This window comes from Crinia signifera, chromosome 11, assembly GCF_055691185.1.
Source record: "Crinia signifera chromosome 11, ASM5569118v1, whole genome shotgun sequence".
NCBI classification, from domain to species: Eukaryota; Metazoa; Chordata; class Amphibia; order Anura; family Myobatrachidae; genus Crinia; species Crinia signifera.
This window is the reverse complement of record NC_139227.1, coordinates 15,899,335-15,913,500: the sequence shown is the minus strand read 5'-3', so window position 1 is coordinate 15,913,500 and position 14,166 is coordinate 15,899,335. Positions and strand designations below refer to the sequence as shown.

Below are 14,166 nucleotides of genomic sequence, written 5' to 3'. Positions count from 1 at the left end.
CAGCAGACAGCACATACATGGCAGCATTGTGGAGGCACATAGTGATGGGAGGAGTCTAATATACCATAACCCATCACATCACACGTGTAGTCAGCAGACAGCACAGACATGGCAGCATTGTGGAGGCACAGAGTGATGGGAGGAGTCTGATATACCATAACTCATCACATCACATGTTTAGTCAGCAGACAGCACATACATGGCAGCATTGTGGAGGCACAGAGTGATGGGAGGAGTCTAATATACCATAACCCATCACATCACATGTGTAGTGAGCAGACAGCACATACATGGCAGCATTGTGGAGGCACAAAATGATGGGAGGAGTCTGATATACCCAGGGCCGGTGCCAGGTACGGCACCACCCCAGGCGGGGGGGAGTGCCCCGCCGCCCGCCCACCACTCACCTGCTCCGGGGGGGGGGGGACTGCACAATCCGCCGTGCACTGCTACACATGGGGGAGACTTTGCATTCCCGTCCTTCAGCTTCGTATCGGGAGGGCGCAGTCCACCGTCAGAGCCTTCCCCACCAACCAGCAGCCTGGGCCAGCCCAGCACGTGCTGCGGGAGACCTGGGAGCTGCTCGACCTGTTCCCTGCCCTGAGCCAGGGGGGCGCGTACTTTGCCTCGGACAGGCACCTGGTGGTGGTGGTGGCAGGGCCGGTGCTATGTACGGCACTTTTCCATGACAGGGGGGACGACTGGAGCCCCCCGCCGCTCACCTGCTCCGGGAGGGGCAGGGTGTGGGGATGGTGCGGGCGCCAATGCGCTCTCCAGACGCAGCGGACCTGGCTCAAAGGGGGTAGGGGACAGTGCGGGCGCCACTGTGGAACTACCTATCCACTTGCTCCATGATGGGGGGCTCCCAAGTGCCGCCCTCCAGTGGCCGGCGCCCTAGGAAAATGCCTAAGGCTGCCTAGTGGTGGCTCCGGCCCTGGATATACCATAACCCATCACATCACACGTGTAGTCAGCACATACATGGCAGCATTGTGGAGGCACAAAATGATGGGAGGAGTCTAAAATAACAGACAATTTAACAGATTTTTCAGACTCCTTGAACCACTGACTGAGATTACAAAAGTCATCAGCCTGATGGTCAGCAACATGGAGTCACGACCCCATGCTTAGCAGGTTGGGACCCACTTTGGGGTCAGGACCCACAGTTTGAGAACTGCTGCCCTAGTGATTACATACTCTTATATGTCACAGCATCTTTGTGTGCACAGGAAAGATGGGGACACCCCTTGGTTTTAGATACAGGGTTCTTCTAGTGATCACATTCCCTCACAACATGCTTTAGGAGTGTTTTTTATAGTTCCTTGGGTAAATGATGCCTGTAACATGGCAGTTAGGAGCTGATTGGCTGGTCTTTGAGTTCTATTTACTTAGCCGTGGAGAGAGATAACGTGCCCACCATCCAGCTCCTACCTCAGGGTTGCCTACCCTTGAAAAATCGGGTCCCCCTCCTGGCCCCCTGGAATGGCGGTAGGCAACCCTCCCGGATACCATCCTCGTGTCCCCCCCCCCCCCTCCCTCCCCCTGCATCTCTACTGCAGCAGTGTTAATTTCCAGCAGCTTTTCCAGCAGGGGGGATGGGGCAGGGATTTGCAGTACTAAGGGGCGGTGCTTGATGACATCAACCCCCCCCTCCTGAAGTGCTGCTGACAGTCTCCTCGGCCGCTGATTGGCTCTCTCTCCCTCAGCCAATCAGCAGCCTATCTTTTGAATTTTCAAATTCTGCCGCCGCTGTCCGCAGTGTCCGTTCACTCAGCGCATCACAGACACTGCGAACAGCCCGCTGCACCAACAGCCCCTGGACCCCACGCTGCCCAGGTGACACCTGCCTCTCCCTGTGCCAGGAGGGGGGGGGGGTGACAGATTCAAGAAAGAGGGTAGTATAGTGTGGTGGCGCTTTGCCTATATCAACAGGATGTACCTGTAAGGAATACTTAGCTCAGAAGTTTCCTTTGAAGACCTGGTGATTCCTTGTTGGGATCTTCCTCATCGATCCTCCCGTCCCCAATTAATTGGTTATGTGAAAAAAGGGGATTTAATGTGTATGAGTTCAAATAAATCAAAAACACTTCACAAGATATGTTGTCAAAGTCCGAAAATAGTGATATCATTTTTCTGTAGCGCACCTAACTCACATCGGGTTAGGTGTTTCCAGACACATAATGGGTTTAATCTAGTATCGTTGTAAATCACTGTTTTTACACAATGCCGCTGCATATCTGGGGGGGGGGGCGACAGAGACTGTTTGTTTTGCGTGTGTGTGTGTGTGGGGGGGGGGGGGGGGGGGGGGGGGTTTGCAGCGGCCATAAAAACTCTGCATGCCGGAAAACCCACTGGGAGTGCCTGGGAAAAGGCAGGTGTGGAAAAGAGAGGGTGTATGACGTCATTAGCAGGCCATATAGCCTGCATTCATCGCAGCCACTAAGTTCTGGGCTACGTGGCGGTTGCGATGAGTTGTGGCCAGTGTTGAGCCTGTGGATTTGCAGCCGTACACATCCATTAACCACAGTGTACACATTCATTTGGAAGACAGGTTTCACTGGGCGCGGGGCAGAGGCTAAATGGATCTCTGGGCTGAGCAATCATGTCTGAATCAGGCCCATGTGGTGTGGTAGCAATCCGTTGACTGTTTAACTGCTGTCTCACTGGTACAGTAGTAAATAGACTTGATGAGTTGGGTCAAGTGGCCGGGTACCAATGGTGCACACATTAAGATGACCACACCTATGTAAATTTGGTCGCCACATGTGGGCCACAAAAAGCTAGCACTGCACGATCAAATCAATATCCAAAATTGTAGCCGGGGAGTGATCACATTGTCCTATTCATGAGGTGATTGGCCGAGAGGAATTATTGTTGGCGATGTATTGACAGGAATTATCTTGTGCGCTGGCACCAATACTAGTGTTCAGGTGATAATGTAATAGTGGTCATGGCGTCATTTTATTACCACTACGCCCCACATATCCCAGGATATGGGGACTGATTAGACCTGATAGCGCGGCTACGAATTCGCACATGGGGCAATTGCGCATTTGTCGGGTGGCGATGAAGCATTGAATGGGTGCGGTTCTGACAATGGAGGAGTATCTGGACCGTTTGTCGGAGGGGGGTGCTGCCGCTGCACAGCCAGGGGGCTACATTTAATATGCGCACACTTCGCTATGCAGCGTAATGCTCGCATAATAGCAATACAATCGCAACATTTTGAGAATGCGTCACCTGACCAGTGGCGTAATTATTGAAAATTCGATGAGCCGCCCCACATCACATTATACCGGTACCTGGCCTGCCACCGCGGTCTGCGGTCACGGTCCCGTCTCTCCCAGCTCCTGCTGCTATAATGAAAAGTGACACTTAGAAAATGGCTGCCCCCATACGGCAGACAGTTTTTGAGGATGCTATAGGAGGTGGTGGTCTCTAGCATCCTCAAAAACGGTCTGCCGTATGGGGGCAGCCATTTTCTAAGTGTCACTTTTCATTATAGCAGGAGCCGGTGCCGGGAGAGACGGGACCGTGACCGCAGACAACTGCGGCAGGCCAGGTACCGGCAGAGACGGCAGCGGGTAACAATAGCCCCGTATACCCCAAGGCGCCACCACTTTCTCAGCGCCTCCCACCACCGCGGGGGCTGGGGGGCTATAGTTACGCCACTGTACCTGATGTGCGGGGCGGACTTCCTCTGTGCTGCCCCTGCCCCCCCCCCCCCGCAGGCTACCGCTGGCAGTTGTAGTTTTATGGATCCTCCCAAAATTACAAGTGAAGCCGGATCAGGGCCCCTGACTGTTGGAATCCCAGCAGCCGATACTGTGACTGTATTCCAATGCATGGTGTTATATTTTGAGACCACTCATAGACAGGAGGCATCTCTAAAAATATAACGTATTATTAATGTTAGTTACATCCGTGCTTCTCAATCGTTGGGCCAATTCAGAACCGCTTATAGCGGGCCGAATTGGTCGGGGTTTGCGCACGTGCGAAAATGCGCATGTGCCAATCCATTCACTCCAGGAGTTAAACAACTCTGACAAAGACAATGCTTTTATGCAATATACATGTTTACTATAAGTGAATGTGTAATACAATGTGTAGCATTACGTGTAGTGGATTGTGGCTGTGGTTTGGTATGGGATGTATACTCTGTAAATGAGGTCTGATTCCAGGTATTAAACTGTATTACACTTCCTTGTATGACAGCTCGTATGTCTTTATCTTTAACACTTTCCTTGTAAGGCGACTAATGAATTATGCTGCTTGGCCTATACCGTTACTTAACTCTTATGCCTAGAAATAACTCACACAACACCTTATTCTATAAATAATGACACGGACAACCACTGCGTAAGTTTAAACAGGTCATGAATATTTATTGTAATGGTGTGACCCCTATTTGTCTAAGGGATGGCAAAGAAAGCACTTGAGACCAGCACCAGTCCCAGGGTGTTACTCATGATAGCGCCTAAAACGCCCCAATCCGATAACACCCCTTACCGTAAGGTACAGCCCGCGCTGTGACGGACATACCACCCCTTCTATGTCCTGGCGGGACTCACCCGCCGTCCTGGCAAAGGGGGGCAATACCGCACATCGATCTCCTGACACCCCACCTGACTGCTGGTCGAGAGCGCCTTCTAGCCGATTAATCATTAAAGCCATAGAAGCTAATTTGGTGATGGTCCAGAGGCCAGGTAGCAGCAAAGATGAAAGGGAGGGTGGGGATCCAGACTCAAAGAGGAAGCACTTCCTGCCAGCATCACCTAATATACCCCTCTCTAAGCTGCCGCCCCTATGCTACCTGATTGGCAGATCTACCTGCCACTCAACCTGATATTTCCCCTGGGCACTTTTGTCTATCTTCAATAGCTTTATTTAACAACCATCAAATTCACAGGCTCTTAAGTACACTCGAACCTATGCAGCTCTCGTTCTATCGCAGTGTTAGGGCAGATCTAAAAAAGATTCAAACATCTAGTATCACTAGTCCAATGGTAGCCAAACTTTTTTGAATATCATCGCCTTAGTATCAGAATTCTGTTCATGGCACCCCTAGGCCAATAGTTTCTTATTCAGAAATTAAGAAAAAAAACCTATATTAAATTAAGTAAATTGTTTTTAGATGTCATTCTTATAGTGGGTACACACGGTGCCATTTTACTTGCGATTCAATCCTGTTTCGATTTGAGTGGTACGCAAAATGTATTCAATTTGGCTATATAGTGCAGATCTGTACTATAAAGTCTTGCCTGACAAAACTATTGGTACTTATGTAATATCTGGGCTCCCGGTTTTCTTATGAGACCGTATCCCCTCGCGGGGCTCGCCACGCTTCGGGCACGGTGGCTCGCTGCGCTCGCCACACTATATAAAATCAACTCCATGCGTAGTTGGATAGTAGGGGTATGAAAAAATGGGGTGCATTTAACATGGGAGTCCAGATCATACTTGCCTACTTTTGAAAACTAGTTTCAGGGAGATTATAGTTCGTAATGGAATTTTGCAGTTTCTCATTGAGGGGGCGTGTCATGCTCTACCAAAAGGGCGTGTCTAGTTCCATATATGGAGAGATTGTGAAAAGAGATTGTGAACGTGGCACCTAGAAGCGTGGGTGTGTACTGCTACATCTCAGAGAATTCTTTTAAAATGACTTATATCCAAATGTAGATGATCCCCAAAGCAGTTAATAAAGGCTACTATACTTGGTAAAGTGCTGGGAAATGCTACTGATGATTCACTGTAAACGTATCTGTCTCTCGTTCCTTTTATCCCCAAAAATGTAACAGTGTAATGTGGGCTGGGTGACGTGAGGGAGATTGCTAGACTAATGAGGGAGAGAGGGAGATTGCTGCTATTTCAGGGAGTCTCCTGCAGAATGCAGGAGGGTAGGCAACTATGGTCCAGATAATACATAAGTACCAAACTATTTTTCTAATCGATGTACACTACACGGGAACGCGCATTGGGATCGAATCTGCATCGAATGTAGAAAAACCATTCGATGCCCATTCGATTTTCTATTCAATTTTGCATCTATAACCAAAATCGAATAGAAAAGTAGTGCATATCTCACCGTGTCTAGCCTTGGATTGGACTACCAATCCAAGGCACACAGACCCTTATTCTGGTTCCCTTGCAAAGGCAAATTCCTTCTCAAATGGACAAAACCATGTGCACTGCAGGTGGGGCAGATGTTACTTGTGAAGAGAGAATTCGATTTGGGTGGGGTTTTAATTCAAAGCGAGATCTATATTACAGTGTAAAAATAAAGCAGTCAGTATTTTACCTGCACAGAAACAAAATAACTCACCCAAATCTAATTCTATCTGCACATCTCCCCCCCTGCAGTGCAATGTTTTGTCCATTTGAGAAGGAATTAGCCTTTGCGAGTGAACCAGAATAAGGGCCACAGTTTGGACAGTGCTGTAACTAGACATTTTGCTGTAGTAAGGTCGACAAGAATTTTGAAAGGTTTCTTGTCCCAAATGTCGACATAGACGCCATGGACATCGTAAAAGTGTATCACGTCCCCTCGCATGGCTTGCTGCCCTCAGCGCACTATTTTATTCTACCCACCATACCGTAATGGGTGGTAGGGCATGAAATACCAACCCTGTCGGCCTTAGCCACGTCGACCTATTTCAGGTGTCTACAAAGCAAGCGCGGGTGTTGTGTAGCTCGCAGACAATCTCTAGGTCAACAGCAAAAGATCAACATGCACAACGTCGACATTGGAAGTAGGTGGACACAACCAACAAAAAAGTCGACATGACTCTCCTTGTCCGCCATGCTTTGGGATGCTTTACCGCTATTAAGTCCATGTGGATGGTAAAAATTTGTAAAAAAAAAAATGTAAATCTTGTCAGTGCCGACCACTTGATGTCAACCTGTTGATGTTGACCTACTGAATGTCGACCAACATTGATTGTCAGCATGTATGCTCTGTTGCCAAGAATTCCTGGAGTGACTGCTCCTTGTATAAGGATCTGTGTGCTCTATTGAGTTCTCCTGTGTAATCCAATTGCTGCTTACAGGAAAAGCCACACCTATGCCAGTAAGGAAATGATATAATGTGTGAGTGTGCAGCAAACACATTACCATCGTGCATGGGATGAGAGACCTTTCCTATAGTATATGACTGTGTGCAATAGAGGTGTGACCAGGTTCCCATGCCTGGCCTGTCCTCCTACCCAGAGCGCATCTCTCCCCATTGCTACACGGACCCACAGCTGCCAGAACAGGCAGAGCCCCCTCTTCCCCCACATTCCAACCACCCTGCAACCCCCACAGCAAATATGAGAGATTGCATAAGGATATACATTCCACTGCAGAGGCAGAAAACCTTTGACTCTCCAGCTACTGCGGCACTACAAGCCCCAGAAAGTCTCAGCTAAATGATGTGGGCTAACACAGGACACAAGCTTCTTGCAGCCACATCTCAACAACCCCCAGTCTAAAACTCACCTCCTGCTCCGTACCCTATCCATCTCCCCTCCCACAGCATAAACCTAAATCTTAGGTGTGATGCACAGATGTTGACAAACACTGACGTGGACACTCAGATGCTGGCACACGTGTACTCATTCAAATGCTTACACTAACACACAGACACTGACACGCTGACACAGACTGATGCTGACAGACTGATGCACAAATGCTGACACATGGTTGACTTGCTGACGCACGGACATGCTGACTCATGGACAGATACTAACACACGGATGCAGAGACATGGACACAGACACATTGAAGCTAACACACAGACACACTATTGCTGACACCTTGACCAATGCTGACACAGATATGCAGACATATGCTGACACAAAGATGATGACACATGGACGGTGACACAGATGCTGACAAACAGATGCTGACACTCGTACGCTGACACACAGATGGACACTGGCAATGTGAAACACAGACAGAAGGGGTGGGAGACAGTCACCAGGTGGGAGATTGGGGGGGTGGGGGCAGATAGCCGCCAGGTGGTGTAATAGTGGAGAGGGCAAGAGAGACTGACTTGAAGTTCCATGGGGGTGGGGGATGGGAGCATACCTCCCAACTTTCTCAATGAGAGAACAGGGACACTCGTGCGGCGTCTATTCTGTCAGATTGGGGGGGCTCCCCCAACTGCCCCCCCTCCACAGCGGGACACTGACGGCCGCGGGAGGGACGCGTGAACGTCCCCAAAAATCGGGACGTACCCGCGTTTAGCGGGACAGTTGGGAGGTATGCGGGAGTCCACTACCAAACAGTGAGAGAGCAGGAGACACTGCTCCTGGGGGTGCCGTATTCCGACAGTCACTACACCAACATCGGAATCACCACTGTTTAAATGCCCGACAGTTGGAATCCCTACTGACAATGGGAGAATTCCCTTATGGAGCTTCATTGGGCTCGCCCCCCCTGTGAGAAATACAGATGCCAAATATTCAGATGTTGGTATACTAACCAATGTAGGTTCACGTAAAAGAAACAGGACCAAAAGAAGGCTCAAACACCCCAAACCTACGATCAATAATTCAGAGGATAAGGTTACAAAAATCTATAACCTTAGTGATCATGTACTCACTGAAGGAGAGACATCCATTTTGCAGAAAGGACTTAAATATGCTCCCAGTAATACAATCAATTTTTTTGATCTGTATCTAGATGTCAATAAATGTATTCGTAAAATTACTTTAAAAATTTTTTTTGCAACAAAGGAACCTAGTAATACTAGTCAGGATATTGCCCCCTTTAAGAAACCCTCTGTTTTCAATCCTCAATATATGAAGGGTTGTTTTATTGAATCATTCCAGAAAATAGTTAATAGCGAATTTCAAATACTTAAGGATAATTTACCCACCCTTAAACACAATTTAACAAAAATTGAAAGAGAGGCCGTGGATAGTTTAAAGGATAACATCAACATTATAATAAAGCTGGCCGACAAAGGCGGAGCAGTTGTTATTCTGAACAAAGCCATGTATACCTCTGAGGCCTTACGTCAGCTTAATGATGGTGTCACCTACAAGAAACTTAAGACTGACCCGTCACAGAGAATTTTGTTAAATTTAAAAACATTTATCGATGGTTATGTAACATCGGGCACTTTAAGCAGTGATGCAGCTGGATTTTTGGTGAGAGAGGAGTACTCTGTACCTGTGCTCTATCTCCTACCGAAGATTCATAAAAATACAATAAATCCACCAGGACGTCCCATCGTCGCTGGCACTAACAGTATCACTGCTAATTTATCTTATTTTATTGACCATCATTTGCAGCCAATTGTTCTCAAGAATAGGTCTCATCTTAAAGATACCAAAGATGTTTTAAATAAGATAAACAATGTTGTATGGGACGATGACTGCTTTCTGATCACGGCAGACGTCACGTCCTTATATACCATTATAAAACATGGGGATGGTATACATGCCGTTAAACAAGCTTTGATCAATACTAATATCACGTCTGATCTGCAAAATTTATTGATACAAGGGATTGAGTTTATCTTACTCAATAACTATTTTAATTTTAACGGGTGTTTTTACATCCAAGAGGTCGGTACTGCCATGGGGACCAGATTTGCCCCCAGCTATGCGAATATTTTTATGGCTGGATGGGAAAACCTGATGGTGTGGCAGGGCCATGGCTGGGGTGCAAATCTGGTTCAATGGTGGCGCTATATCGACGACATTTTATTTGTGTGGAGGGGACAAGAAACAGAACTCAATGAATTCTGTAATTACCTAAATAAAAATTGTCTTAATATCCAGCTGACATTTAATATCAGCAAACTTGAGGTTAATTTTTTGGATTTAAGAATTTTTGTGGAGGATAATAAACTGGAAACTACAGTTTATTATAAACCTTCAGATTCAAATTCATACATTTGTCCATCCAGCAATCACCTTAATAGATGGGTATCTAATGTTCTCAAAGGACAGTTTGTGCGCTTGAAGCGTAACTGTTCTAGTTCCAACAATTTTGAGGTCAGTGCTGAAAAAATGAAAAATAAATTTTTAAATAAAGGCTACGATGATACTCTACTGGAAGCGGCCCTTGATGAGACTAGGTCCCTCTCAAGAGAGGAGCTACTCAAAGATAAACCCATCGGTGATGCCTCTCACACTAATAATTATAGCATAGCATATAGCACTCAATATAATGCCTACAATAGATCTATTGAACAAATTTTTAAACAAAACTGGAAACTCCTACTAGAGGATCCAGTTTTAGTTGATATCTTGCCAAATAAACCTAAATTTGTCTATAGACGAGCTGCAAGTCTCAGGGAAACTGGTTAAAAGCGCATTTATTGAACAGAATATAATTTCTACACGTAATAACGGTTTTCACCGCTGTGGTGACTGTGCTATGTGCAAATCCTGCCCCTCATCCACTAGAAAGTTTACAGCGATTGAATTAAATCATTCTCTTGTTAAACCTAAACAATTCATTACGTGTAATTCAAATTACGTGGTCTACGCCATCAGATGTTCATGTGAGAAACTATATATCGGCAAGACTAAAAGGAGTCTTAAAGTCCGCCTTGCCGAACACGTTCGCAATATTAAAAGAGGTTTTAAAGAACATCCGTTTTCACAACATTTTTTGGAAATACACAATAGCTCCACTAAGTCGATTACAGGCTTTTGGGGGTTGGAGATGGTTAAAACCAACTGGAGGTATAATAATAGAGATGTTTGCCTCGCACAAACAGAGATGCGATGGATCTTTAATCTGTCAACTCTATCCCCTGATGGCTTGAACCACGATTTTAAATTAAAGTGGTTTCTGTAAATATTTTATACCATTTTAAAACCATTTTATACTAAAATTACTGTAATTTCTGTATTTTTGTATTTTTTTGTACTTTTATAGAATATTTTTTGTATACTTTTTGTACTTGTAATTACATATGTATTTATTATGTGAATGGAGAAAACACAGCATAAAGGGTATACTTTTGCGGCAATAATATTTACCCATTTTTAATATATAAATGTTTACATTAGTAATATATGCCCATCCAGCCGCATTATGTATAATTATTGTCACTTTATGGTGCGCTATATATATAAAAACAGGATTCATTATTGGTGTACCATGGCGTCACCTCACTTCCGGCCGTGCGTTCCACAGACCGGAAGCGCGTTACGGTGCATTCACTGAGATCACCCGGCTGGGATGGATACATCCTCGTTCTACATCGCGGGAGATAGTAGTACATCTATCTTCCGGCAGACCGGAGATGATATGGGACACTGACCCGGCCGGAAGTAACGATACTTCCGGCCTTGCGTTCCACATCGCAGAAGTAGTACGCGATTGTGCGTTCCACAGCGCTAAAACCTGGCGTACAATGAGCTATTAAACAGCGAACTTGTCAAAGTAAGTTTCCCCAGCCTATCCGCCACTAGAGCGGCATCACTAGAGGATATTTATGCACTTTAGTAGATCCTTTTTGACATTTTTATATATAATCATTTTAACCCGGAAGTGTTTTCTCCACATGCTATTTAATCACTGTCTGTTCACTCACTCTCTACCTTGAAAAAGGCTGCTGTGACAGCCGAAACATGTTGGCAGAGAAGTGAGTGTTTTAATCTTTGTTTTTACTGTGTTTATTGGACTATCTGTTTATGGCTATTGGCCACATATCAGTTGTACCAGTAATAAATCCATTTACTGAGACCGGTCCTCCTCTCTTTGTATATACTGCATACCCCTGGGGAAGGGGCTGATAAGAAATTGAGAGGCCGTTCTCCGTTTAAAGAAACCGCTATATGCTTATCCAACCTACCTGCATAGTGAGTACGGTAGGCACCGATTTGTGATATTTGACCATTTTTTCGTACCAAGTGTCAACAAAAGAAACCTTTATAGGCGTCAAACTCCTGTATATACAGTGAGTACGGTACGCCATTTAGGACATTGTTCAACCTTCTTGGTATTCCTATTAATTCTATCTGCACGGGGGGACCCCCTAAAAAGATACCTTTATACACCTTTACCACACATTTAACCAGTGAGTTTGGGTACGAATCCCCCCCCACTAAGTGTTTTTTGTGAACACCTTCGTTTAACCAAATCTTTGAAAATTCTAATACGTTTTTTTCATATACTTATTTGCCCTTAATCACGAGCAACACACTTTTCGAGAGACATATTTGTTCAGCGCCATCGAGACCTTTCTTCGTTCCAAAGCATCTGCCAGTGAGGAGTTCCGAGTGCTCCTCCATTTGGGTCGGTGGCTGCAAGGACGGATAGCGCCTTGGGACTTTTCTACACTTTTGTTTTTTGTGTTGGTATACTAACCGTCCGTAATATTTATTTTATACTAATGAAAGCAAAAATGTCTTATATATATATAGTATAATGCTGGGTACACACCTGGCGATATGTTGTCCAATCTGGTAACTCAGACCCACATATAGTGCACATTGGGTAGTGTGTACAGTGTAAACCCTGGTGTACATTGTGACCTGCCAACATCAGGGTCCTCCAGTCAGCTGTGATGACCAATCAGACGAAACTGACAGACGATGTCATGATGCAGAATGTGGCCATGAATTATATGGCACATGTGCACTATCTTGTCCCGTTGGTCATGCCATTGGCCATGATCTCCAGGTCCCCTAGGCCAGTGATGACTAACCTTGACATGCCAGCTGTTGTTGAACTACACATCCCAACATGCCCTGCTAGAGTTTTACTATTTGGCGATGCTAAAACTGATGCAGGGCATGCTGGGATGTGTAGTGTCAAGGTTAGCCATCACTGACCTAGGGTGCTCCTAGCTAGTTTTCTAAGATACACACACAGTCTCTAATGAAAGAGACTGGGCCCATTTAAGAAGGATAAAATATACAATGCGATCTGGGCCACAATCGCATTGTAATATGCAATCATAATGTCCTTATGTATGTTCCTGCAGACAGGTGCCGGGTCTCTGCAAATGTGTGGTAAGCGCTGACCCCACTGTGCCGCCGGTAGTGCGGTCTGTAGCCATAGGCTGCAATAACCTACCGCCATCTCAAAATGGCGGTATATTTAGGACCGGATGCGACGATGCCCAATATTGATACATCGGGCAGCATCACATCCCCCATAAAAACCTATGGCGAGAAGCGGCTGCGGGCAGGGCAGATGGGATTGCGGCCCCGCCGTGATGCATGCGCGGGGGGAAGGGGGGGTACTACTGATATTATAGGAGTCTGCAGGCTCACACAGGTGGACCATCGGGGTGTATCCAATTAGCTACTTCTGTTTTTGTGATTGGGTCAGGGCTATCAATACCAGTTGGGTCATGTTTATTCAATTACAGGGTCGTGGGAATAATGTGCTGCTGTGGCGCTGGAACCAATGCTGTGTTGTATGTGCCATCCTGACTCTGCAAGCTTGCCTAGTGCATCAGTCCCAATGTAATTCAATAGTTACAAAGCGCTTTTCATATGATTATCAATCTGTTTTACAAGATTCTTTTACTGTGCATGGAGGATAATTGCTGCGCCTTGTTCCCTTTTTTGTGTCTTTCAGGCCTTAAAGATGACATCCAGTCCTACTGATTGGATTGGAAGTGTTTACCTCTATATCAAATCAGATTCTACCTCTCTCCCTGCTCAATATGACAATTGTAGACCGACGGTGTACGCTGCACTTAGCAAAGCATTGACAGGTATAGTAGATTTTTTTTATTGTGACAAGCAATCGCATACACTGGATATAGATGAAGTCTGACTTTATTTTGTAGCAGGTGAGCAGCATACCAGGTTAACAGCTTGGCAAACAAGGTTACAGCATTGCAGGGTTTTCCACAGATTTCACAGTCAGGGTACACTACAAAGCCCCAAACATAATATTACATTACCGGCCCATCACCCGGCTGCTTTTCAGCATTAGAAGCAATGACCTCCTGCCCTGGACACACATAGAACAGGGAGTCACAGGTGCTGCTAATCAGCCAAACCTTGATCACATCAGTTAAGGAAACTTGGACTGGATCTAATTTTCCTGCTCTAAGACCTGGACTGGATCTTCCACATTACCCTCGTGTGGAAATATGCTGTCCCTGCTACCCTATGGGCCTTATTCTAGTTCACTCTTTCTGACAAAATCCTTCTTAGATGGACAAAACCACGTGCACTGCAGGGGGGCAGATGTAAAATG

The 14,166-nt window shown here is 45.9% G+C and overlaps 1 protein-coding gene across 3 annotated transcripts in view; it reads left to right on the top strand.

Annotated features, from left to right (window-relative positions):
- TRADD (TNFRSF1A associated via death domain) overlaps window positions 1–14,166 on the top strand; it is a 29,699-nt gene that overhangs the window by 4,340 nt on the left and 11,193 nt on the right. For all 3 annotated transcript variants that reach the window (XM_083164147.1, XM_083164146.1, XM_083164148.1), the window contains exon 2: window positions 13,537–13,675. In XM_083164147.1, coding sequence (XP_083020273.1) covers window positions 13,546–13,675 — 130 coding nt within the window. In that variant the 5' untranslated portion in view covers window positions 13,537–13,545. The remainder of the gene's footprint in view (window positions 1–13,536; window positions 13,676–14,166) is intronic.